The sequence below is a fragment of the Electrophorus electricus genome, chromosome 19 (genome assembly GCF_013358815.1).
Source record: "Electrophorus electricus isolate fEleEle1 chromosome 19, fEleEle1.pri, whole genome shotgun sequence".
In the NCBI taxonomy this organism is placed as follows: Eukaryota; Metazoa; Chordata; class Actinopteri; order Gymnotiformes; family Gymnotidae; genus Electrophorus; species Electrophorus electricus.
This window is the reverse complement of record NC_049553.1, coordinates 5,097,587-5,125,371: the sequence shown is the minus strand read 5'-3', so window position 1 is coordinate 5,125,371 and position 27,785 is coordinate 5,097,587. Positions and strand designations below refer to the sequence as shown.

The 27,785-nt window shown below is 44.8% G+C and overlaps 1 protein-coding gene across 9 annotated transcripts in view; it reads right to left on the bottom strand.

Moving 5' to 3' along the window:
- Window positions 1-11,387: 11,387 nt before the first annotated feature.
- The window catches only part of ppargc1a (peroxisome proliferator-activated receptor gamma, coactivator 1 alpha), a 35,195-nt gene continuing 18,797 nt past the window's right edge, over window positions 11,388-27,785 (bottom strand). For 6 of the 9 annotated variants that reach the window (XM_035519711.1, XM_027015046.2, XM_027015051.2 and 3 more), the window contains exons 3-13: window positions 26,847-27,041; window positions 25,724-25,846; window positions 24,668-25,004; window positions 22,970-23,015; window positions 22,695-22,768; window positions 18,691-19,723; window positions 17,285-17,377; window positions 16,779-16,899; window positions 14,806-14,927; window positions 14,290-14,441; window positions 11,388-11,679 (exon numbers count right to left, since the gene is read on the bottom strand). In XM_035519711.1, coding sequence (XP_035375604.1) covers window positions 11,576-11,679; window positions 14,290-14,441; window positions 14,806-14,927; window positions 16,779-16,899; window positions 17,285-17,377; window positions 18,691-19,723; window positions 22,695-22,768; window positions 22,970-23,015; window positions 24,668-25,004; window positions 25,724-25,846; window positions 26,847-27,041 — 2,400 coding nt within the window. In that variant the 3' untranslated portion in view covers window positions 11,388-11,575. Of the gene's footprint in view, window positions 11,680-14,289; window positions 14,442-14,805; window positions 14,928-16,778; window positions 16,900-17,284; window positions 17,378-18,690; window positions 19,724-22,694; window positions 22,769-22,969; window positions 23,016-23,824; window positions 24,494-24,667; window positions 25,005-25,723; window positions 25,847-26,846; window positions 27,042-27,785 lie in introns of those variants that run through there. The other 3 variants (XM_035519712.1, XM_027015050.2, XM_027015052.2) reach the window with 2 other exon arrangements.

Here is a 27,785-nt window from a genome sequence, read left to right as displayed (position 1 = left end):
AAAACCCGTCGATGTTTGCTGTCGATGTGTTCAGATGGAAGCCAGAGACACGTTCCAGCATCAAACGCTATCGAAAAACTTCATCTGTTTATTCATTTAAGAAGAAATCAGGCATAAAAACAGGCCTTGGAAAATAAAGTTCTCCTTTTGACAGATGTCGCTACTCCAAATTGTGAATGAGCTTTTGTATAATACTCAATGCTAATATTTACGGAAAGATGGTGAGATAACAGTGTACAAAAATGACCTCGACACGGAGCTGTTGTCCAGGAGAACCCATAACTAATGAACTTGGTTCTTTCATCGGGACCTAGGCATTAAATGGCACTAAATGTGCCACTGTAAATGGCTCCTGCACACATACCTGATGCATTTAGAGCAGATCGCCCTTGCCCGCTATGACATGATTAAGATATCAGCTTAGCCGAGATAGACCTGGGGATAGCACTGGCACCGTCCAGAGCCCCTCATTAGAATGCCAGTCATGCCCCATTCCCTCTGCTAAAGGAATGCTCCCCCTATTTATCAGGCGAATGATCACAAAGAGGAATGAGGAAGAACAACTTAGCCTCGGATACGCTGGCAAACGGTAATACCACACAGATATTCCCAGGTTCTAAAACCCCTCCGGAACCCCTGCGTTCAGCCAATCGGCAGTTGTAAAACGGCGGGCTGTAATGCTCAAGCACCTTGGGGGCTTATTAGGAAACATAAAAGCCACATAACACCTTCATTCCCCTTCTCCACGAACGGGTGCGGATTTCTCTTTCTCCTTTCTTCATCCCTGCCGATGACATACAGGGAAGTGAGGTTGATGTGCTATTCAGATACTATGCTTCATTTGCAAAAGAGGCATTATCTGGGTACAAATTCCAGTCAGATACTGCCATAACGTATTACTAAGCCATATCGACATGTGACTGATGAGATCCATTTACAGTATGGCACTGTTTTGTTTGTTTGATGTGATGGGTAAATGTAATAAGGCATTTTTTTAAACCATAATCAAGAATCATATCCACACATAAGGGCTACCGCTCTCTGAACTCACAGAAAGTAATTTTACTGACTATGCTAAGGCAGCATAAAAACCTCACATTCTTGACATTTCCTAGCCTCTGAATAAGGAAGTATCTCTGCATTCATTTGAGTTGGAGAATTATTCATTTTCTACTGTGTGCAAAGTTCAATACCTGAATTTCAGTGAAGCCCTGGCTGCAGTGAAGACAATTACAGGGCTCTGTGCTCCTTTACTGAATCTGCTTGCAGAGTCTATTATCTGAAGCCCAAAACAAATCTGGCAACGACATCATACCTCGTCTTATCTGCCCTGTAAGAGTATAGCACTGCAGTTAAATCACATCTGCAGGTGCAACCCCCCCCCCCCCCCCCCAGCATAAATGAAAATCCCCAGCTTTGCATCTTTAAGAAACCCAGTTCTGTGTGTGTATCTGTGTGTGTGCTTGTGTGTGCATGTGCGTGTATGCGTTCGGTTGTGCAAGAAACGTACAGAAAAGGCACATGGGGAGAAATGCGAGAGCACGGGAGCGACATTTGGGAGCGTCCTGTGGAAATGAATGAAACCCATTACGGCAAATGGTTGGACAGAAATCTTGAATTAAAATGCACAGGCCACGGTAAAAGCTCAAGACTTGTCATTTTGAAATTAGTGTGCTGAACATGCTATACCAAATCCCTCCCAAAGCAACCGAGAGGTGATGAGACTGAGCTGAAAAAGATGCCCCCAAGGCGAAGGCATGACAGCTGAGCTATCCATCATAAAGCAGACGCTTCTTTTACACGTGCCATCAGCCTGACAGGCACTGCCACTACCATAAAACTCTGCTAATACACCTGACAACGAGCAGAAATGCAACAGACACGGGCTCATTTAAGGCGCTGGGTTATTTCTAATGAATGCTATCATCTATCTTACTGTATCAAATTGACCTAAAGAAGGGTGATACGTATTCAGAGCAATGGCTTATCAGTAATGCTGTAATTTGGCCAAAGCTTTTTAAATTAATCAACTGACTGAAAGTCATCTGTACTGTGCTCATTACACTGATGACTCATTTGTCATGCGTGGCAGAGTAGTGGAAGGATTGCTGTTAGCAATCCAGACTATGAAGGATTTGTGATCGTTTAAAAAAAAAAAAAGATAGTACTCCACGTATCCACGCTTCATGGACTCTACCTTCCAACTTCCCAAGTAGGTCACGGCAAATCAGCGATGCCGAAAATACGCACAAAAGGCGTGACCCAGCTCCCCACACGTATGAAGGGCTTCAAACAATGGAGGCGCTCAAAAAGACGCAGTTACTTTTACAAATGTACCCATCAGCAGTGCCGCTTCTGTCTGCCATATTTACAAGGCACATAAACGTGGGAACGTGATTTGCTGGCAATGCTTGACGGTATTTTTGGAAAATGTTAGCTGGAAGCAGACAGAAATCGTGAGGTTTATGTGCTGAGTCCTCTTTCAGCGCTCCCACGGCGCGACGGTGACAGTGGCCGAACGGATTTGCTGGGGGCTTCAGCAGCACTCGGGCTAGCAGCAGTGTGTGTGTGTTTGTGTGTGTGTGTGTGTTTGTGTGTGAATCCCTGTATTGCTGCCCTGGCCTCGCCTCTATCTGAGGAGTGTACATTGCTGTATGACGTCCAGAGACTTGGCTTCATGCACAGTTAATGTCTCTGCTGTCTGGATGATTAACGTGCACCGTTTCATGCTCCCGAACGGCCACCATGACACACACACACACAAAAAAGTCCCCCCCTTTCGCCTTTTATGCCACACTTTTGGGCCGCAGTAAAAATAGCTCCCCGATAACCTAAGTACTTGCTTTTGTGCTGCTGCGGTGACAGCATAGTGATGCATTTATTTTATTCTTCAGTTATGTCACATTATGATAGATATTTACTGAAAAAAAGAAGTGTATTGATTTAAGTGCCAGGCCAAACATCAAGATCCTTTTTTTTTGACTTTACAATATGTATCTTGTTAACACTTTAAGACAGAAGTCCTCATTATGTGCGATGGCTTGCAACTGCACCACTGACTAAACTGCCTCAAAAACAGTTTAAGGGCAACACTCATCTTAGTTCTAGCAGTTCCCCAGGCTATTGATTACACACTGAATAGGAATGATTAATTCAGTAATAAAACATTTCAAATCATCTGCTGAACAATAATAAGCACAAAACAGCTGTATCAAAAATAAATAAATAAATAAATAAAACATTCCTAACCACTATTTTCTCTGTTCCATGGTGTTATTTTCCCTTCTGCAGCTGACCCAGCATGGCAGCAGCTGGTTCCTTAGCCATAGCAGTGACAACACTTTCCCCTAAAGCTAGGCCAGGGACTGCCTGTGTGATAAACCTGTTTTGAGGGCTATTAATTTCGATGATAAAGTGTGGAAACCACAAGGCCTAGCAGTGGGCCTGTGACGGGGGGGGAGTGTTGCGGTTGAACGGGAGACGGCTCTGCTCTGTCCTTCACACCATCTGATCTGCTTGGGAATGGCATGCACGTCCAATGCTAATTTGAAAGACACCAGTGAAACTCTTGGCTTGCTTTCAGGGGTCTAGTTTTGGGCTGGCCCAGCGACCTTCTCTGCAAGAGCATGGAAAAAGTTCTTCGATCCGATATGTCAGAAGCCCGTGACAGAGGAGGGCAAGAACACTGGAATGCTTGCAGAGGAAGACTATGACAATGTACATTGAAGCAGGTGACACTGAATTTATTTCTGTGTTTACACATGCTTTGGTGTATACCAAAAAATTCACACGCCTGACAAAACCTGAAGCAAAGGTTTGTGTGTGGGGAGATAAACAGCTCATGATTTTTATTTAGCAACCAAATTAGTTCTAAGAAATAATAATTAACAAGTAATTATGACTTGGCTGTATGTTTATTTTAATAGGAATTTGGACACATTAGTACATTTTTGTACTAATTCTTATGCTAAGCATAAAAAAAAATGACATGCATATAAAAAGACACCTTTAAAAGGACAGGGCTGGGTTGCATTATAAGATATCAGTGTTTACATTGCTGATACATAAAAATAAAAAAAAACTATGAAAATGAAACAAAAAATCCTTGATTTAGTTTCACATAAGAAGTAAACACTATCAGGCCCAGAGACACGAAGCACACAAACCAGTCTGCAGCAAGCTGATATTTCACTGTGCAGAAAAGACTTCAAAAAGTCTTCAAAAACTAACCAGTTTGTAGAGGTTCTAAACTAGTCACAAAAGCATATAATGGCGTAAGAGACAAATCCTTTAATTCACCTTGTTATCGTGTAAAAGAAGAGACTACAGGATGCAAATATTAAAATGAGATAATTTCATACTGAAAAGGTCAGCGCAAGCTATTTAAAAAGTTCACTGCAAAACAAAATCAATTTTTTCACTTTGTAAGGACACAACCATACGATCAAGGCAAGGATGTACACAGTTAATCTTACAACACTGTAAATGAGCGTGCTATTTTTAACGTTTTGTTTATTGCATTAAAGAGAAAACATTAGCTCATTAGGGTAAAAACATTCAGTGAACGGCTGTCTAAATGTGCAAATTAAGCCATTTGACTTGTCAGTGTATGTCATTACAGGCCAAGTGAATGTCCAATATCATTTACTAATGAGTATTGATGGCAGTTGATAATTACCAACTTACTGATGATATGGCAAATACTTTCACATCATTACATTTGCATGTTTTATTCAATGTGAGTGCAACAAGCTACATAATTATTTCATTAAAATGCAACATTTCCCAAGCTCATAAACCAATGAGCAGTAATGTCAGTTCAAGTTAATATTTACCCACATCCCCATAGCACCCAGCCTCCCTCCCTCCATTCCTCTCTGGAGTCAACCCCTCATCCACTACACTTCTTTCTCTCTTATATTAAACTCTCCACCCCATCCTCTTTCTCAGGTAATGCATTGAAAAAAAAAAAAGTACATCCACTCCTTTCCATCTTAACCGACTCTGTCAGCTGGCTGTCCCCGCGGTCACCCCAGTCGTCACGGACGCGTGCCTTTCTGCTGATGGGCCCCCGTGGTGCACGCGCAGCATTCTGAAAAGGGCCCCGTGCTGGCCCTGGGGGCGCGCTCCTCCGCGCTCCTCTCCCCTACAGCCTCACGACTGCAGCGCCTGCCGTCTGCGCTCGCGCTAAGCTGACGGTTCATTTCCTCCTCGCTGTCTTTTTTTTTTTATTATGCTCTCCAAATGTCTTTTTTTTTTAAAGCCATTCTAATTAATAAACGCATCTTTGGTGCGCTTGAAGTAATTAGCGTTGTGGTTTGGCGGCGGACCAGATGGTGAATTAGAACGGCAGCGAGTTGCTCGATCAGCTGTTGTTTGCCTGGTGTTATTAGTTATCAAGCGAAGTATACGTTGTGGTCCCAAAAGTTGCTACTTTGGGGAAAGGATAATATTTTGCCTTCTGTTGCTCATTACACTCCTTAAAGCTTAAAATGGCAGAACACAAGGGGGGGTGGGGGGTGGAATGCTTTTGTTTCAGCTTGATCATGAAGTTGTTCTGGAAATGGCAAATACTTTTGGACAGTTAAGAGCCAACCGGTTTGCTTTTATACCCAGCTAATTAGGGATGTTATTTTAAGTGAATCTGCAATCGGCTGATGGGGAGAAGGGGGTTAACGCCAACACAACGAAGTCCTCATCTTGTACACAGATGCATAAATAAATAAAAAATTACTTACCATCATTCAGAGGACCTGCAAACAGACCACTGCTTCCATACAGTAGATCTGTCCTGTGCATTGACTCCATCCCACACCAAGCTGCTTCCTAGGCCGATACAAATATTAAGAGGTGGGATGTTGTAGCGACTTTAAATCAGCGACAAACACCAACGTATTGCATTGCATATGAAATCTATGTATACCGCAGGCCTAATGCTTTTTGTCGCCATGCAATAATCTTAATTATCATATGCGTTAAGCAGCAAGCCAACCTGCTCAAGAATCAGGCTTTGCACCTGGTGAGACGTTGACCCCGGTTGTCATCCAGTAGATGAACCAAAACGGAGTAGGTCGCTGATACGAGGAATACCGGAACATTGGTGTCAGTTACATGTGGGGCTAGCTGGCATGCTGTGCTCCATTTTTAAGATGAACAAATTTTTAAATGTAGTTGGGATATGTTGGTTATTTGACAATGCATAAGGTGATTACAGGGATGTTATCCAAAACAACAGGAGGAAACAAGAGAGACAACAGCTGCAACTGGAGGCCTCCCATCAATGGGACACAAAAATGCTGAATCTTATTTCTCCCCATTTACTTCACCCGGATGCAGTGTATTCAGGCGAAATGGAGAATAAAATACCTAGATATGTTAAAAAAATCTAATAAAATATTTAATATTAGGTCCTATTTCTTGTTTGGCATTTAATCAATTAAGATAGCAAAATGTATTAAATGATGGAAATCTAGGAAATCTGAAGAAAAATGCAGTAAAAGAAACAAGCTCAAATTAATGAGATAATATATAAAACCTAATAAAAAATGTATTTAAGAAATGGCCAAGCTTTCCTTTGCAGTGATCACTTGCTCTGGCAACAAAAGGCTTCTGGCTGCTTGGGCAGTAGAAATGTCCTAACCGGGCTGACATAACATTATAATGGCTGGAACTAGGTAAGAAAGCTCTTAGTTAAATATACTTTAAAAACACAAAGGCGAAGTTGCAAAATCTATTTTTAAAAACTCTGAAAATCCAACTGGAAACTGCTGTGCCTGTCAGAGAGTGAGTAATGAGTAACAGTGCATATGTGTTTTTACAGTGCATTGGAACTGTACAGTGTGCCAAAGATCCAGTGCACTGGAACGATTTTACAATGTAACAAAAAAATGGGTAATTTACTAGCTGTTGAACCAGGGGCAGGGTTGGGACATACCCCAGTATTGGACTGGACAAATACGACTAGCTCAAAAACCATAACTATGCCATGTCCTGCTGAGAAGGACCAGCCATTCAAATTTTCATTAAGCAGTAATTCTGTGGTCAAAAACGAATGATGAAAAGGTAAGAAGGAGTTTGATGAATTGCACGCATCAAGCAGTGAGCTACAGTCCATAACTGTATATTTATTAAATGGACCTATAAGATTGGTGTACCTTGTGTAGTGGCCTAGAAGTTGCAAGCTAGGTAATTCTAACAAACTGGTACAATATGTTTCCAACGAACCGATTGTGCAGTGGAGCTCTCTAAAATAAGAAAAGGGAGTAGGAGCCTGAGTTGGAACTCTGTGACTATGACGCCTCAGACCAACACACTGGTAGGCTGGAAGACTGCCAGCTCAGCTCACGAGGGTCGCTCATCATTATTTGCAGTACCAGGATGTTTTGTGTCATTGATATAGGCTAATTCTCGTGCCCAGATCCGCATCTGTTTCCTCTGATCGCCGCAGCTTGTGTGCGCGAAACATGTGATGTGATGTGATAAGCTCCATGTATCCATCACATTTTTTGTACCCAGTATATCCCCCCACCACATCCCTACTGTTAGCTCATTTAGGAAGTCGAAGGGCCAGTACCTGATTAGTGAAGATGAGCACTGCTTGGGGACTAAAAGAGGATCAGATGCTGGGACTCTTTATCATGATGTAGGATTGCAGGGAAGTGGAGTTCCAGTTCCATTGTGTGAGAAAGGGCAATACAAGGAGACCTCCTGCCAGTGTATGGCTGCCCGGCCAAAATGAAAGAAACAGCTCTTTTCTCTGGGGCTAAACTGCTGCATTAATGAAAAAAAAAAAAAATACAATCGGATCCCTCAGCTTTAAAATTTAATGCCTTACTCCTGCCATATTTCTCGAAGCAGAGAAAAGGTTATTCACCCTCACTATGAGATTCGCTTACAGGTTGAATAATAATGGCGTGGTATTACATTTCAGCTGGACAGATATGGTATCAGATGTAGCACGTTACAGCTGAAGACATATCGGCTGCTTTAAAGCTCTGGGATTTTGCTTTTGTTTTAATTCATATGCAAAACCTGTCCGAACCGGTTCTGTGTGTTAGCAAAGAGCCGCTGTAGGATCATCGCCGTTCATTTCCCTGGTTTGTGCGGAGCTGGCAAAAACACAAACATCAGCCCAAAAATAACTAAGACTGCAAGTGAGCCATCCATAACAATGGATATTTTTTCCACCGCCTAATGAAAAATATAGAACGTTCAATGAAATCCGTCTAGGTTCAATATGAAATAAACCTACACTTACATGTGTTTCATCCATTGAGGTTCTTTAAGGAAGAAAATCCCACTGTGGAGCTACTACTAGCCAATTATTGACAAAGGAGTCCAAGTCAAGTACTCAAATACAGTTCCTGAGTGTGGATTAATAGCACATCCCCCCCCCCCCCCCCCATCAAATATAAATGTAGTTCAACCAGGAGAAATAAAGGAGAGGACCAAATTAGGGGTATCCAGTGCGTTTCTTTGAAACACATTTCCCTTTATTGGCATTGTGAGGCTGATGAGAATTGCACATAAAAAATAAAGTTCACAAGGAAGAGAGTACAACAGGTAGAACCACAAAGGCATTGGTAGGACTCAGCAGAAGGCAACATGGATAGGACCAAAAGAAAAAAAAAGATTAAAAAAATACAACCAACACCCCTACCCCCCCCCACCCCCCCAAACCCCAATATAATGAGTATAGCCACTCATATCCACTCTCATTCATACTCAGCAACAACACGCATGTCTTGAACTTCCAAAGGAAACATGATCAGTCACAAACAAACATCTACAGCAGTGTCAAATCCCTCAGGAGATCACATTGGTAAAAACTGTCACACACTCAAAACCCCCTGCTGGGGATTGCAATATATTGCTACTCTAGCAATTTACAAAGCATTTTTAATAGATATATATCACAATGATTAAAAGCCACATATCAAATGGGACGTGACACTATTACCCAAGCTCTGTGCAGAAAAAAGAACACTACAGACAAAACAAGGAAGGGTTTTTCCTCACCCTTCATATATTGCCTCTTTTTGCCTCTTTTTGGAGAGGTCTCATCTACACAGTCTTACTTCATGAAAGTTGTTCTGCAATTAATACAAAAGATCTTGCACTCTTTTGAAAAGAGACTTTTTTTCTTATTATCCTCACTATAAATCAGTCATTAATTATACTACAAACCACAAGGTTGCCTTCAATGGCAGGACAATGTCTGGTCGACGTTTCAGCTTTGCAAGTTTTTCTGACGTTATAGAGGGTTCCTAAACAGGCTGGCATCAAAACACAGCCTTTTTATTCAGCATAACATTTAAAGAGAAATTGTGATCTGCCCCTACAAGTGGACAGGTATTCTGGCGAACAGAATCCACCCAAAATTCTGCAATTTCTGCAAAATCTCTTTTATTTCTTGATGACCTTTTTCTTTCTGCAATGTTTTTAATTTGTATTTTAAAGCACTCTGAGCTGCATTATTTATGTATGAAAGGTACTAACCTATATAAAGTTTCTTCTTTTTATTATTGTTAATCATTGTTATAATATTACCCGTAGGTCAGTGGTAATGTGGTATTTTTCTCACTTTTGCTCTTCTTTCCTCCAAAAGATACGCATGTCTAAATAGACAGTACAAACACGATAAAAGGACTTCCTCAGCTACAGTGTGCTGACATATACTAAATCACTGGAATGAAGCGCCCATGTTTAGACAGAGGCTGGGTACCAGGTCAGGTCAAACCATACAACAACATGAGCTAAAATACAACTTTGAAAAATAATTTATTGCTTTTTATTTTTACCTTTTTTTTTATACATATTTTTGTCTTTCATTATTACTCTTTATTTTTGATAGTTATTGTGAATAATGTGAAGATTAGTATTTTATATATATATATATTTATATATATATATATATATATGTTTTGTTTTTTTTTACATCAAATACAAGATTTTTAAAAAATTCAGGAAAGGAAACTGTAAACTTTAGTTTGGCATTCACATAACCAAGCGTGTGAGGAGCAACGAGACAGATTCATTGTGGTACAATAAAATACCTGCAAAACGAGTTTATTGCTTTATGTGTTTTAGAAAAGAAACACGGGGGCTGAAGATCTGATATGACTGCAGACCATAGGCAAAAAATCCATTTTGGAAAGAAACCACTCCAGAGAAACATAGTTCATTGTCTACTAGTGCTTGTAGTGGTCACATGAACATTTTTGTTTATATGAACGTTTTTGTTTCTTAAAGGCATAGAAAATGATATTTCCATTAAGCATTTACTTGTACATCTTTCTCAGTGAATGTTAAATAATAAATCAAATAACAATATAAATTTGTAAGGCTCATCATATTTGATGACAACCTTAAATATTTTGATCAGAATACTGAAATAAATATCTATTTTCCTCATGAGAAATGAGCAGGAGTTTCTCTGTGTTTGAGGGAGCACAATCATCTCTCAGTGAAAGTGAATTACCAAAATGATCATTACACAAAGAAATGAATTCAAGCTTGATTCCGTCAAAAGAAAAAAAAATGATAGGGCTTTCATTTTATACAGTTATGGACATAAAAGTATTAAAATGTATCATACGTAGGCTGGGTAAGAAGAAAGCTCAAAGACGCATGACTAATGACATTTAAAAACAAAAGTCTTTGAAAAAAAAAAATCTGTTCGCATGCTCCCCCCCAAGAGCCATCAACCTCCATACACATTTTTACAATCATATCACATTACCTAACCACATTGCCATGTTGGTTACACATCATTGTAATGACTACAGATCAACATTCTCAATTAAGAAAGTTTCATCTTAAAAAGGCTGCATTTTACAGTGCATAGCTGTAACAAATAAAGAACTTTGCCTTGATATGTACACAAAATAAAAATATTCAATTTAATATCTGTAAATATCTGACTACATTATTTTCCCCAAATGTAGACAATATTATCTTGATATTTATCCCACACTCTTAACAATATTGTAACACCACATCCAAATACCAAGTTAAATAAAAAAGGCTAAAAAGAAACAAATCAAATAAAAACTGACTGAACAGGCTGCACCGTATCATCCCTCAAAGTGCTGAGACTGGAACAGCGCGAGGAGAAAATTCTTGTGGAGATCACAGTCTCCCAGAAGCACAGAACACGCACATCTGTGCATTCCTCTAAAGTTTCATTGGCTATCCCCACAAGTAATGTCTCACCTCAGCTTTGCAGCAGCTAGGTTCATGTAAACTTTTGCTTTTAGATATACATATATATATCTTTATATATATATATCTTTATATATATATATATATATATATATATATATATATATATATATATATATATATATATATCTGTGTGTGTTTGTGTGTGTGTGTGTGTGTGTGTGTGTGTGTGTGTGTGTGTGCGTGTGCGTGCGTGTGTGTGCGCATGTGAGTGTGTGTGTATATTCATATATTTCTCTGCGTCTTTATACAGACTTTGCTCTTACATGTAAAACTTCATGTTCAGAGGACTGAAACAGCAGTGAGGTATCACGGATCCTCTCCTGGTCGCCAGCAGATGTGGTAGAGCTCGTTACCTTCTCAGGCTGCATTGGGCCTCACGCAACAAGCTGTCGAAATCCATAGAGTCATACTTGCTCTTAGTGGAAGCTGGATCAAAGTCGTCACAATGAGAGTCTGAAAGAAGTAGGAGATATCGACAGAACTTGTCAGCACTGGACAGGAAAGTTGGCCTCACAGCCACTTCCATGCACTTTAAACTCGGGTGATGCTTTGCCTCTGTTATTTCACCACTGTGGAATAACCTGCTATGACTTCTTTCCTTTGTTTATATAGCAGTAGTAGCTAGTAAATGTCTTGAACACTACAAGGAACTCGCTAACGTTGTGAAATCTCAGAATCGTGGCAGGAACTGAGGCATCGCACAACTTCTGCATTTTGCCCGAGAGACCCAAGTGCGCTTCTACCCATGGTGTAATCTTACAAGCATCATACAAGCAGGTTATCTAAAATGCCCTTTTAAGTAATTAAACGATGCCTGAACACTAATAAAAAACAACAACAACAACCCAGCCCTATCAAAGCCAGTGTCAAAAACGAGAATGCGGTCAGCGGAAGGCATGCATTATGATTGGTAGCTGAGATAATAAATACGGCCGTCTTATCTCTGGTGGCAGGCCGCTTCACAAATGGGGCCCCCACACACGGACCGCGGCGCGGTTGAGCTGTGTGAGAAATGGGAACGACCGTGGCGAGCAGGAGATGCCAGTCGTGATCTAATACTGTGGCTAAGGGGAGGATTGTGTCACGTCGTGCACCTTGAAGGATGAAAGATGCCCCTGCGCTCTACTTAGAACTAATGGACAGTGTCTCAGAAACAACAAGGAGAGAGCAAAAAGACACGCCCGGGCTCGAGAGCAGGGCACCGCTTGGGTGCAGCATCATTCAAGCTGCCTCCACCCCCAGTCTCGGTCTGAAAGCGTCTCTGCTGTTCAGCCCAAACTCGGCACGAAAGCCTCTGCTTTTTTTTAAAAAAGAGCAGCAAAATGAAGGTCTCCCTATCCATTTCCTGCAAGGTGGAGGTGGTCTCTTAAACACAATGCCTCCGTATGGCCCTTAAGGTAACAACTGCCAGGCTGCTCAGCTTTGGAGGACATATTATATCTGCCATCTGAATACCTTTGGCCTTACCCTCAACCTTTGAAATGCACTGTAATGTGCTCATTATTTGAAGGAAAGTGCTCTTGTTCCCTTCCATTGACCTGCACAGGCATCAGGGACGCAGACACAAATCCTCCAAGCATCCCCTACAAGTATGCATCTCTGAGCTCACATTTTGTAGGAAATAAACATATAGTAGAAAATTGACTAACTATTAAAGTCACCACCAGAGTCCTCCATTCTCTGGACTATAACGGGAACAAATTATCTTCCGTTTACCTTTAATGAACAGCATCTCCCAGAGCTCGTATATGTTTACTCTTTCCTTAGGGTTCTCCCACTTTGCTTTTTCTTTTTTTCCTCCCAAATAAGACACTTTCTCCTTTCATCAAGGAGATCATTGCTGGCTGTTTCTTTATACTCTTCCATTATAGACATTGTGATCAGAAGAGGGCCTACAACTGGTCCCTGAGGATCTATTAATCCATGAGAAAAGGTAGCCTACACAAGTCTTATTCACTGCATTCTCTGATTGCTTTCTGAGTGTGGTATGTGCAATGTAAAGCCCACGATGATATGGAGACCATGTATGAGATGGCCCAAAAGCCAGAAATAGTAGACCCTGTGCAAGAAAAACTTTTAAAACTTGGGCCTTGATAAAAATGCTCCATCAGGCTATAAAAGCATTAGATGACAGCGATCTAGGGAGAGGGGCTTTGGGCTGGGCTGGGCTGGGCACGACAGGTAAGGGGGAAATACATTCTGAATGAAAACAGAGGAAAGGGGAAAGCTATAAAACAGAGGACTGAAAATCAAAAGAAAAACAGAGAGAGAGTGTCAGAAGGTGACGGAGAATAGGAGAGATATGGAGAGATGGGGATAGAGCTGATTAAATCAGACCCTCCAAGTGGAAGCTCTCCAAGCTCACCCACACTTCCCTCTTCTCTCATTTTCTCTCTTTCCCATTCTCTCTCTCGCTCCATCTATATGCCTCTTTCACTGCCTTCCTCCTCACCTCCTGCCCCCGTTTCTCTACGTGCAGCGGCCGTGTCACGGCGATCCAGCCTCTGTGGAACTCCACCACCCCCCACTCCCCAGCAGCTGGTAGCAGACAGAGCCCCGCACAGGAAGCGCTGGCTGATGAGACATGCCCTTGTGTTCCTCTCCTCTCCCTCCATTTTTACATCTCTCCTTTCACCACCCAGGGAGGCAAGAGCATGAAAAATGCATGCACGCGTGTACAGTATCAAACCGGCCCCCCGGGGCATTTCAAAGTCTTTTCCTTGCCGAATCACCGCTATGCTGATTAACTGTCAAAAGCGGCATAGTGTTGGTAATGAGGCACCTTGCACATTCCTCAAGATGCCACTATAGCTAAAAGACGTATAGGGGTATGGCTCTATTCTTGGGTCAAAATCGGAGTGGCTGCCTGAACTCCACGTGCCCTCTTCAATGCCTAAGCGAAAGATACCTGCCTGGAGGGGATATGGCAGAAGCGTCCCCCGAGTTTGAGGCATCACTCAAACCTTTTGCTTCGCAGCTATTTATTTCCGCTTTGAAAGGCAGCCTTTTGTCAGCGATGGCTCCGGGCTGGCGTGCGTGGCGGGGCCGGGCGGGCGCGCTTACCCAAGTCTGTGTAATCCGATTTGCAGAACTGCTTTTGTTTTCCGAAGCAAAGCTCGAACTGAGGCTCGTTCGACCTGCGCAGGGTGTGGCCGTTCTCAAGGGCAGCGAAGGCGTCACAGGTGTAGCGGTAGGTGATGAAGCCAAAATTTTCCCTGCAGCAGGAACAGAAAATGAAGCGTCAGCCCGTCGGCTGGGGACTCCGATGTGGCTTTTGCATATAAATGCAAAACTGGAATCAATAAAAGTGTGACATCTTGCTGTTCCTTTTTGGGGTCATAACAGCATATTCCTGTTTATTTTCAAGTGAGGCCTATGCTTTGTCTGGCCTTACTATAAACTAGCTTTCTAGCTAGCTTTTGTATGATTAGCTATGACAGTTCAGAGGAATCCATGTATGCCCTATTATTTGCCTGAAAATGGCAACAAATGATACGTTTTTCAGACTAAGATGGGAATTGAGCCTCTTTGCCACTGTACACAAGGTGCATGCACCCGCACATGTGCTAAAGACCTTACCCGTCAGGTCTCAAGTTGACAGCGCACTCCTCGATCTCGCCAAAGACTTCAAAGCGGCTCTTGAGCTCGGAGCGCGTGCTGTCGGCCCGAAGACGTCCCACGTACAACACCCGCCGCTCCTCCTGGTCATTAATGGCAAGGCGGGGGGGGATTAGAAAAGCATGACTCCTCTGCCTCTATCTCCTCTCGCTGTGCTCTCAGACTCTCACTCCATCACTGTAATTAACACACCACTGTGGGAAAGCCAAGAACGGTACACAGGGAGAGATTGGAGGGCTCATCTTTTCTTTGTGTGTGTGTGTGTGTGTGTTGTGTGTGTGTGTGTGTACACACCACAGCTAAACCCCTCCTCTTATCTGATGTAAGATTCAATCTGGGCAGCCCTGAACAGCCCTAGAACTCATCTAGAATGTTCCAGTTTATGACAACTAAAGATTTGACCACAGAAGTATGAACATCAGATAAAAGGGAACGAGAAAAAAAAAGAGAGTGGGTTTTTTCCCCCCTCTCCAGCGTTAACACGGATCTTTTATGGATCTTTTATGGAATAACGACCGCTGCTCATTCGAACACAGAGCCGCAGAGATGCTGCACCTCACTCGTCTGAGCACGGAATATGCAGATGGCCTGGGCCCTAGTGCCGTCTACGCCGCACAAAAAAGAAATTAAAAAGCCAAACTGCCTTGATGCTGAAGCTGGGAGGATAGCTGGACAGTCTTGCACTGGCCACATCCCTCCAACTGACCTGGCCAACTGTGGTCAAATCCTAGCAAGTCTGCCACAGATGGAGGAGAAACCGATTCTCCCACTGTGCTATGGAGGAATGAGAATGAGAGGGTCACAGTGTGGAGTGGCAGAGCTTAAAGACCTCGCCAGGCTAAACATATACATTTAGAGACATTTATTTCTGTTTGTTAATCACAAGACACAGTACAAGCCTCAGGCTATTTTTGTATTACTGACATTATTTATTTATGCGCTCAAACACTTGCCTGTCATTGTGCTCACTGAAAAATCTACAAATACTTATAATTTAGAGTCATATCCAGAGGCCTGCCGTAACTTACACATGTAAATCAATTGCCTGGCACCAAACTAATGGTACACCCTGACGCATGACGCAGCATTGCCAGTCACGACGCTGCTCCTTCCTCCGACAAGGCAAGACATTACAAATTAAGCGGAGCATGCAACTTCATTTTCTTTTTATTCCCCGTTTGCTCGTCATCTCCTCCTCCTCCCTGCCGTCACGTTCATGCGAGAGACAAAACAGTTTGCTGAATTGGTGGTTTAGTTTGCTGACGGCGAGGTTTCAAACATGTCACCTGGAGGCTGGCGCCCCGTGTGACGCTCTCACGTCCTCCAGCCCCCCAAACTGCTTCTGACGGCTCGGCCCATGTTACCCATAATCCTCTGCCTTCAGAAAAAACGGAAGTAGGGGTGGGTCGGTAGCGCCATGGGGGGGCGGGGGAGATAATGGCAAGGCCAAATCACATTTACTTTTATCGGTAAAGGGCTGAGCCAAGCTGTCTCGTTTCACAATTTGGTCGAGCACAAATGGAAGGAAAACCTGATATTTTCTCAAATGGAACTATTTAAAAGAGATACCCGCTCTAAATCCATGTCATGTTTCCGCAGCTTTGATATGAGTTGTCTTATTTTAACATAATTATCCCCACTCCCCCTGCCGCGCCACGCCACCCCGCTGTCTGGTCGAGAATATTTACCCCATGATGTGATTAATAGGATCCAGCACCACTCCAAGATGCCAAGGAGGTGTAAAAAACACATAAGCGGGCGATAAAGAGGGAACACTGAAAGGTAGCCTGAACGGCAATAGCGTGAGGGGAAAGGCTCTGCAGGCGCAGGAGGACGGATCCGCATCAGGTCTGCAGGGCGGCAAAAAGGAGCGACGTAGGAAATGAACAAATTAAGTTTGGAAACCGAACGATGGGGGACACATGCCTACTCACTATCGCTTGTTGCCGTTGTCGCTCCCTCTGTTCGGACTTTTCGCCCTCCTGTTTGTCATGGTTCCACTGGTACTCCTCCCTCTTCAGCTGTTCGTGCTGGTACTCTTCATAGCTGTCGTACCTATGCGCGGGGGAGGGGTCATGTCACAAAGCTATCGTGCACCTTCATGCATTGGTTTCATATAGGTGAAATGGCGAGATCATAGTCCCCTCCCCGTTAATTTATTTTTTCCCTGAGTGAAGAAGACAAATAAACACATTATTAAGATGTCTCCTGGCTCCCCTAAGTGGGACTCTAGAGGGGGCATGTCAGGAACTGGGCAGCTGCATCTGTTAGCACACCTTCTTGTGCTTTAACTGTCTGCTGAGGCTGAGCTTCCTACCCAGAAATGGAGCTTTTCTCCTGATCTGCAATTGGCTGAAACTCGTTTGCAAAACAGGCTTTAAAGGCGCAAGAAAGGCTGCTAACACTGTAGTGATGCAAAGGAGCTTTGTTAGATGTTTACCTGGGCCTCCGACCAAGAACAGAGCGTGACTGGGTTTGAGGGCTTCTGTGACTCCTGGATTTGAGAGTGCTGTTGTCAACAGTGTGACGAGACCTGTGTAGCGAATATCAAGTAAACATGTAAAAACTACATATTACAGATATCCTAGTTTCCACAGAATATCCTATCTATTTTACACTCCTTTAGGACTATAGACAAATGGGTTATACTGGGTCTTAACATAAACTGACACATATTCACACTGTGTAGTGCATGGGTTTAAAAATTCTATACTGCAGGTTTGCTCTCAAAATTTTACCATTAAAACACTCGAGCGCATCGAACACATCAAAGTTTAAAAAGATAATCTTTAAATATAAATGACAATGTTTTCTACTGCAGAGGGGAACATTTTTGGTCTAAAATTCCTGTTTGGAATTTCAATACACATGCTTTGAACTTATCCATCTCTACATGGAGCGAGCCATGAAATGACATCTTTTTTTGTGAAAACCAAACATAAACCAGCAATTATCCAATCTGAGTATGCTTGCGAACTTGCGAGGCAAATCTCATTCATCAGGCAGCAGGCAGAGATGGCGCAGCACTACAGGAATGCCTCGGAAATGCCGTTTTTTGGAGAATCCCCTTTTCGGCGCGCACCCTCCTATCCTGTGCCGCAAAATCAAAGGCAGCGCTGCGAGTATTCTCTCCCCGGCTTCCCTGTGATGATGTAATGGCTTTTAAAAGGCTCCGCTGCATTTATCTCCCAGGGGCCTCCTAGCAGCTAATGCTGATGAGCAAAAATAACAGCTGCCACTAAAAACAACAAAGCTCCATCAAACAGTGTTGGGACACCATCTATGGTCCGACAGAACACAGAAAAGATGGGGAGGCGGTGTTCAGAGGTAGGAGATCTTCACACACTCTAATACGTTTGTGTGATCAAGACAACACAAAAAAGTCCCTATTGAGAAGAATGAATGAATCGCACAGAAATGAGGGGACACAGTAAGACTGTTAAATCTACGCGCTATAAAGCTACGTGCTTTTCAAGTTGGCTTATTTAACATTAAAAATTTCTAATGCCAAATGTAATGGTGGTGGGTGCAACTCATGTAGCATAACAGCTGGATCGCATAAGCCATGTCAAGACTTCGTGATCAAGAATGCTCAAAGTGCATTTCCCCTCCTGACGCCAAGGCCCTCTGTGCAGCGTGTAACAAGTCATTCTCCTCTCAGGATGTGCACGGTCAGCTGTCTGGCCTTAAGTGGTCATGCTGAGAGACTCTTGTTCTGGGTGTATCCCATGATAGCCCACAGAGGAGATTTTCTTCCCTATGTGGCCTGTACTGAATTGTGCGCGTTCGTGTCCGGGCTACAGAGACCGCGTAGGTGTAAGCAAGACCCCCTCCGCTGGTACTTACCAAGAGGGGGAGCGGCTGTCAGGGGACTGCGAGCGTGAGTATGGGGACCTGGACAGGGACCTGCATCTGTGGCGGGAGGAAGACCTGGAGCGCGAGCCCGACTGTGGCCAGCGGAAGTGCCGTGGAGACAGCAGAGTGGAGGGCGGCGAGATGGAGCTCCGGGACGGCGAGCTGCTGGAGGGGGAGCAGGAGGCCGAGCTCTCGAGGAGCAGCTCCAGAGGAGTCCCTTCCCATGAGCAGAGAAAGCGCTCACCGCCTGCCTCCAGCCCGTCGAAGTCGGCCAGGCCCGGGTGCATGTAGCCCCCGAAAGGGGAGTAGTGCTCATCGCCCGAGTCGCATTCGTCCACTGGCTGGAAGCCTCTCGGCTCGGCCTCGCTGAAGAATGCCTGCTGCGGATTACCGAAGTGCCTGTTGAGCTCGTCCCGTATCTCCTGGTCACACAGAGGCTTCCTGCCGGCAGAGCCGCTGAGCTCCGCGGATGCTTCAGCGCCTGACACGGGGCTGCAGTCCTGCCCCCTAGCCCCCTTGTCCGGACGAGCCTCCTGGACCATGGGCAGAGCGCTGCTGTGCGGCTGCCCGGCCAGAGAGGAAGATGAGGGGCGATCGGAAGACGAAGAGGATGCGGGAGCAGAGGAGGGCAGCGCGGCTGAGTCCTTACGTTCCGCGTGCCGGCCCCCCGCCGGCCCGGCGACGGCGGGGACGGTGGAGCCGCCGTCTCGTTTTGTGCTCGAGGACTGGCAATAGTCATGATCGCCAAAGACGCGGGGCGTGGGCCGCTTGCTCCGCCGCTCCTCCGAGCCCTCCAGAGGCAGGGCGATGGACACCTTGCTCAGCTGGGCATAGAGCTCAGTCTGCTTGGGCCCTTTCCTGTCAGGGCCACTGTCTGGCTGAGTGCAAGGGCCTCCAGTGCTCAGCTTGGCCCTCTTGCATGTCAAGGCTGAAGAGGAGCATGAAGACAGCTTGGTTTTGAGTGATACTTTGAAAGGGTTCTCTTGACTGGCTTTGTGAGGAGGCGTGGTTGGTGGTGTCAGACCTGTGTAGAAGAGTACAGATGCCAGGTATAAATTCACAGTACAGGTTTATGTTACAATACAGCGCAGCCCAGAGCCTATCCGCTTGGCTGGCATGTTGAAAATAGCTTTGATTAAAATATTCCTAATCCTGATCTGCATTTTATTGGAATATTGACAGATTAATGAAACCTCAGATGGAACACTGAAAGGGCTTGAGTCACTCCTCCTAATTTCCTACTGACCTTGGATAACCCCATTCTTTATAAATAAAAAAAAGTGGCCTGTTAGGCAACCATATTACATTAGCAACCCCCCCCCACCCCCGCCCCACACACACACACACACACAGGACACACATAGAGCTCTAGGGTTTCTTTGTAATAGAGACTGATCATTTTGGTCCAATCAACCTCACCAAGGCCTGAGAAAGTCCTTACATCTAAATCCTTGGCTAGTATGTTGATAGCTTACTTTGGTACAGACAACAGCTACATGTCTTTGAGGCTGGAACGAGAGCTCAGTGGCTGTTGGAGAATGTATTATTATTCTCCTCGGCTCTGCCACTGCGTTCCCCTCATGAACCACAGCACTCCTGACAGATTTATGTGGCACCAGATGGCAGTTATATGAGAAATCCTGAGATGTGTCGTTTTACGACATTGTTAATGCACTTGCACAAACAACTGAATGTAGTTCTCCCTCTGTCTCTGCTTCTCTCTTCTCTGTGTGTTTCCTCTCTAGGAATCATCTGAATTTTTGACTTCCTATGTCTGAGTTCCTAAAGCATATAGTTCTGAATTCCTTCTGAAGGGTGTCTGTTGTGCCTCTTGCGTTGTTGTGGCACTTCTTTCTCAGTTTGTTATAGATATGATTATTAAGTAGTTGAGCGAGACTTGAGGCAAAATTTTTATCTCAAATTTTAACAAAAGGAAATGTCTCAGTCTTTCTCCTTAAAACCACCCTCTAGCATTGTTTATGTCCGTCTGTCCATTAGAAGGATGCGGCGCCATTACCAGCATGGCTGGTGCTGTATTTTGAAAACACGGGGCTCATATTATAAGTACCATTATGGCAACACAAGAGCCGTGAAAAGTAGAGAGGAAAGCTGCTGTCAGGGCAGATTCTACCAGCGAAACAGCATCTGGGCAAAACAATGCACACAGGGTTGTAAACTAAGAGCCATTAGTGCCTCCGGAATAAATCAGAATTAGATAAATGCATGCCACTCAGTCAGTGATGGATGTGACGTAGACACAAACACTAATCAAACAGCTGGGGGGGGGGGGGGGGGGGGTTCATCTGTTTCCATCCAGGTGGGAATTGCACAGGGACCTCTGAGCGAATTACTACCAAAAGCTTACGGAGCTGATCCCCGAGGTAATCTCTAAAAGCCATGAGAGTGACACGTAGACTGACCTGGCTGTTATAGATACCATAATTAAAGACACCAGTAGCCCACAGTAAATCTATTAGAGAGGAGGGGATTAGCGAGCAGTGTTAAAGCTCCTGTCCACTGTCTATTCTGCAGGTGTCTTGCTTCTGTCGTTTTCTCCACGCCAGCCTTGACTAACTTAAATATTCTCTCTAGCACATCATAACCATTGCACTCTTTCTACCTCTCCAGTTTTCTCAGCGTCAGAGGAAACTGTCATGGCCACAGAAGCCTTGGAAAGGAAATGTTACAATTTGTATTGCTGAGATGAAAATTTACTCCTGAATAAACTATCTCTGCCGCCCTTACAGCTGCACTGACTCGTTACCAATTAATCAGCCGTGACAGGAAATATACTCCGCAGATCAACATTATCTAAGCCTGGAGAGCTTAAGGTAGGCCAAAGGACGCAGAACCAGTGTAGGACAACTAATCCTTGGAAAAGACTTCATCAAAGTGTTTGCCTTAATGGCTGCTTTACGCTAATATCTAATCCCAAATCTGTGTTGTGTAACGGGGAGAGTTTGTGGAGAATAAAAGCATCTTTGCATAAACGGAGCTGGATTTTGCCTCAGGCTAGGAGATATAGTCATGTGCAATAAACAGAGAGGAAAATTAATGGCCCTTGATGACTTATGAGCGCAACTTTAGTGGCTTGAGGGGAGACCCAGTGTAACCTTTAACTCTTACATAAACACAAGGTTAAGTGGCATGTCCAACGAGGTCAAAATGTAAAGGGTCGCGAGAACCACAGATTCCACAAAAATCCTCCATGTGCTTTCGTTAAGCCACTACAAGACAGCACCAAACAAAGTGTTACCTTGAATCTCATGGCTAGGTCAAATCTGTGCATTGAGAGCCATTATGTGGTGGTAAATGAATATCAAATGGCCTATTCATTCTGACACGTTGGGGGAGGAAAAGAGCAGCCATTTTGTTTTTATTGACCTGGAATGATTAATCTCTGCATGGGGGCTACTGAAATAATTACCTGCATGATTTACGCTGAGAGAGAGAAAGAGGAGGGGGGGTGTGGGGGGCAGAACTGCTGAAGCTTTGTGTTTTACCCTTAACCGACATTCACTTCATTTGACTTTAATTACCTTTTGCCTACAGCTTTTACCAACGTGCTTTATTAATAAATGTATGACACATGTAACGGACAGTACTGACACCAATAAGAATAATAAAATCCTTTCACATTGACCCTATTTGGCAAATGCTGTGCTACCTATAAATATTGGACGGGACAATGGAAACATGCCAATGACTCTAATCAAATTGCCAAACAGCAACGTTACAGATAACATCAGCAAACCAAATTGCATGGCAAAACTAATTAAAAACAGGACTAATGCTGCAAACAACGCATCAATTTGCTTCCGATGTATGGAGACTCCCAATCCGAAAACATTAGACTATAACCAAGTGAAAGTGAAAGAAAGACCTGCCAGAGAGTAGAAAAGGTGCACTGTAGATTTTCAGTTTGTACGAGTTAAGAATTGAAATTGTGCCTGTCTGTTGTGTGTGTTTTCAGCAAGCTTCACTGATTTGCTTACCTGGGGTTCCAGAGATCTCCACACTCAATGTGCGTTCAATGGTCTTGTTCTCAAATGGAGATCCCTTGTGGTCACTGCAACACATAAAAAGTAAATGTTGTAATAACAGCGAAGGGGCACTTTTAAAACGGTTGTGTGGTTCCAGAGCTTACAAATGGAAATGAAATCTAAGAAAAATGCCTCATTGCTGGTTTAGATCACTTTTTTTTTGGTTTGGTGTTCTAGTTCAGATTGTGTCTGATCTACAAGAATGGTGGAAAAACTCTCTCACTTACTTTGGAGACTCTGGGGTCAAAGGAAGTGGCAAGGTGGTTGGTTTGGCTGCAGAACACAAAGGAGCATGGGTAATTAATTAACTAAATTACAATGTGCCCAAAAGATATCAGGTCCACATCTACAAATCAATTTCAGATTTCGATTAAGAACAATGATGTGGCACTCTCAACCCAATACAACGTGACTAGAGTATTATCAGCCATTTAAAAAGCAACTTGACCCCATTGCTTCTTCACGTTTTAAAATCTTTTTGTTTTGTGTGTCTGACTGTTCACTTTCTGAGGCAAGATGGTATGATGGCATGTGTTCAGATATCCAACCCACATGAACGTTTCCCCACAACACAGAAGACAGAAAATGAGAAGAGAATGAGTTGAGAAAGAAAATAAACAGCACACGCATTACAAATGGCAATGGTGGGAACCCAACAGAAGAGCAAAATATTTGGCATGCATTTTAAAACCAAAGCAGGAGAAGAAAGAAGAGTCGAGGAAGCATGTGCAGTTGCCTGAGGCAGCGACTGTCTCCGACTGCAGCTAGGGAATGTCTTTCCATTAAAATATGGCAAGGTGGCCATGTTTTCCTGAGCTCACATGTAAAACGCTAGAAACTGGTCGACTCCAATTGCATCTGAGCGCCAATGAGTAGCTAGCTCACCTGCTGCTCATTAGTGTCAAGCCAAGGATCTCTGCCCATTCAGAACGTTGCCCTTTGGAAGACATGGTGCAGCTGGCTGCATTTTGGTTTTCTAGTGTCTAGCTTAAGTTAGCATCTGGGTTAGTCTGTAGTCAAACTGGGAAGCAGTTAGAGAAGGAGAGGCAGGAGAGAGAGGGCAGGGATGCAGCAATGATTACCTAACGGTGGTGGAACCTGGTCATCGGGGTGCTTGCAGACTGCCTGTCTGTGTGGGTTCTGCCCTTGTGTGGCGGAGGGGATGTGCTCTGGAACTAAAGAGTCTGGGAAGAGTGGACTTGGTGGACCCCATGGGAATGACATGGGGTTGCCCACGACATCATCACAAACATCTGCCCTAGTTTGGCCCACTGGATCTGTTGACCCTCTTATCTCCTGCTCTAATTTCATTAGCCAGCTTTCTAAGTCCAAGTCACCCAGCATAGAGAGCTCAAGATCTGATGGGTCAGCCTGACTAGGCTCCTTGCCTTCTGGAATGGCTTTTCCATTCTTGTATCTCTGACTAGCTTTCACTGTGTGCCTCCCTACATCTGTAGGAGGTATTTTGGGCCGGTCCCGCTTGTCTGCCTGGGGGACACTGGACTTGTGCAGACGGGCCCGGTAACGGCCCTGCCTGTTGCTGGAGGTCAGCAGCTGGCTGAGCATTGGGTGCTCTTGCTCTCGCCTCTTCTTCCTATTGGTAACTGTGATGTGCCTGTCGGCAGAGCTGGGCCCAGCCCAGCCGCCCGCCTCAAGACAACGGCCACAGCTGCCTGAGCGACCCGTTTCTCTAGGCAGGAGAGAGTAAGAGTGCATGTACCTAATGAAGCGGGCGGCAGCCAGGCCGCCCGCGTCGGCGCCCGGCTGTAGGCCCGGTGGCCTCCCCTCTTCGCCGGAGCAGGCGGGGCCACAGCCGCTTCCGCAGGACGGAACAGCGGGGGCGGATCGCTCCCCGTGTGGACACGGCTGCCACTGCCCTGCCCCCTCACCAGCCACACTACACGCCCCAGCCGCCTGGCTCTCACCTCTCTGGGCCTGCGCTGCCAGCTGCTGTTGCTGCGACGACAGGGGGGCTGAAGAGGACTTCTTCTTCGAGGCGGAAGAGGACGAGCAGGAGGAGAGGGAGGAGAAGGAGGAGGTGGACGAGGAGGACGGTGAGGAAGAGGACGAGCAGGAGGAGGCACCGGGCCCGCCCCTGTCTTTGCCATAGCCTGGCCACGTGCTTTTGGATTCGCCGGCTCTGGTTGGGAAGGCATCGTCGCTTGCGGTGAGGTACTTGAGCAGCTCGGTGCAGGGGCGCCTCACCAGGCGGCCCGGCTGGGGACAAACCCCTCTTTGTCTGCTGCTCCAGGGATTTTCCGTCTGGATAATCGTAGCCAGGAGGGAGACACAAAAGGCATGGTGAAGGGACGAAGAGGGAGAAAAAGGGGAGAAGAGGAGGAGAGGGGGAAAAAGTTAGCTCAGTGTTGTCTCTGCACAGCGTAATGAAAGCGGGATTCGCCCGGCATCTTAATTACGAGGTCTCGGGATAGCTCCGGTGAGATCTACATGCCAGGGGCAGGGGGAAGGCGGTGTAGTGTCCTCTGGGAGCCTGCCATGTGCAGCGCTCCAGAAACAGAGGAGTCAAAGTCATTAAAGAAAATGAACTACTCAAAGAAAGCCACATGAATGTGCGCAGTAAAGTTGCACATGATGTGTGTAGGTGACTGAGGGTAGATGACACCCAATAACTGATAACTTAACTTTTATAGATAATGTAGCAGATAAGTACAGGTAAATAGGAAGCTTTTTTTCTCCTATCACAGAGGATAATATAATTTGAGGTGCTAAATTTAGAGGACAAAACAGGAAAACATTGGAAAATAGGAAAATTGTCATCTCTCTGTAAAATTTTCAATATACTCAGTTACAGACAAGTCAAAAATTAAACATCTTGCTCTCATTCGTGATATCTTCAAAATATAGTGTCTGTGAGAAACTGCAAAAAGGTTTCGCAGAGGAAATAAATAAAAAGAGGAAAGAACTAGGAGAGAGAGGTATAGGAACACAGGCTTTTGATGAAGCACGTGGCACGTAGCTACCTTGGCAACAGCAGGTGTGGGTCTGATCCTGTGGTTGCCGGCTGCATGGTTCTGTGCCTTACCACCTGGGTATTGATTATAGCTGAGCTGGGAGTTAGGGGGAGCCAAGAGGAGTTTCTTCAGCTGCAAACACAGCAAAGAAATAATTAGAAGATGAGTATTAACAAAACCAGAATAAAATGAACTACTAAAAGGCAGACTTCAAAAGTTAAATTTCAAACGATTACTGGATATACTTGCTTGTGTCACTTGGATCAGTTCTAAGCAATGTGCCATTCTAAATAATTTAGCTTTTCTACTACTACATCTAATACTAATCCTATGGAAAAACTAATGCTTCCTCATAGGATTGTGAAAGTGTTTGCCTTATCAGTGATAACCTTAACACTAACCCTAAACCAATGGAACAAAGATTCCGCAAATACCTTTAATTGTTTGTGCTAAAAGATCAAACCAAATCAAGTAATTGTTGTCATAACACATTCGCCCACACAGATACTTTAAAAGATTTTGTGTTGAGCAAAATATAGAGACTGTGGGGTGTCATGAGTAGCTGCTGGAAACAGGTCTGACATGGTGGACAACAGTAGGGAGTACCCACGGCACACACATTGAACTATGACCAATTAATAATAAACAAACAAGGATATGTGGCACAAAGGGGACTGGACCCACGCTCAGATCTGGTGATCCCTTGACCGGAATGCCAGCTGTGACCCTCCAAGCAGCCTAAAAGTCTGCAGGTCCTAACGTGCGTTAAGCCAGTGACCCATATGCCCAGCTGCTGTGTTCGAGCAGGGGATACTGAAACGTATCATCCTCTTCCTAAGTACATTACGATGCCAGTAACATCCAGAAAACACTGATCCATTTTGCTCTGCCGTTCATGCCACTTGCCAGTGCTACGGGTCTGCCGCGGCTGGGCCCGTTTTTGGTCACGGGTCCGCAGCGTTGCCTTATCTGGTGCCTTTGAGGGCAAGGGAGTGCAAGAGGGGAACGCGGCACCCGCAGATGCTGAGTGAGAGCAGGCCTGGACGTGGTCACGGCAGGGTTGGAGATGGAGGAGGAGGGGTGCCGACACGGAGTGGGTAGAGGGAGGTGGGTAGAAGGAGGTGGGCCTTACCAGGGAGGGCTCCTCCAGCTCTGGGGTGCGCGGCGAGCCGTCAGGGGTGGAGGGACAGCTCTGATCACTGGCGTTGGTCACGTCCCCATCTGCCAGGGCCTCGAACGAAGGCAATCCGTCCTCGTCCACCGGGATACTGTCCAGGGTTTCTGTGAGCACTGCCAGCAAGTTGGCCTCATTTTCCTCATCTATCTTCTTAGGAGGTGGAAAAGGAAAGGGGCAGGAGAAAGAACAGTGGGCAAAAATAGGACAGTTTAGTTTGGAGAAGTCGATTTCTGTCCGTCTTTATGCGAGCACGGTGGGGAGAGGTGCGACTCTGCCGTTGTTAATAGACTACGGAGGGCTTCCCCGCCTTTTTTTTTTTTCGCTGCAGTGCTGTACAGGAAAGTGTGCACAGACATTTCTTTCAACTACAAATTGCCTTAGCCACACGAGTTAGTGCTGTCAGTCATACATTAAGCATGCGGCTTACTGGACCAAAATAATATCTCCCCTAAGAAACCCATTAACTGGACTGACACACAGCAACCACCCAGGGAAAGGGAGGGAAAGTTGCTCCAGCGCCTAACTCTGTCTCCGCAGAGGACAAACAAAACATGGCAACCGATCTGCAAAATGTTGCAAGCAATCCATACGCAGGACAAATATCAACTGCTAATGCTATGCGAGTAAACGTGATCAATTTTTAAGAAATGCTAGAAAATGAACAGCGTGGATGGCGGTAAGCGCAGAATCATCAAACTGGTTTAAAAACAAAAGCTGGCGGCAGGCCGTTTACATGTGTAGTATCCATCCTGATATTTCACATGTAAAGCATTGCTGAGGCATTTTCCCTTGTGGTCATGGTAACCGGGGAGGGGCTTTTTCTGAGGAATGGCAACCGGGGAGGGGGAGGAGCTGTGACAGGCACTGGAGGTTCCACTGCCAAAACCCACGGGA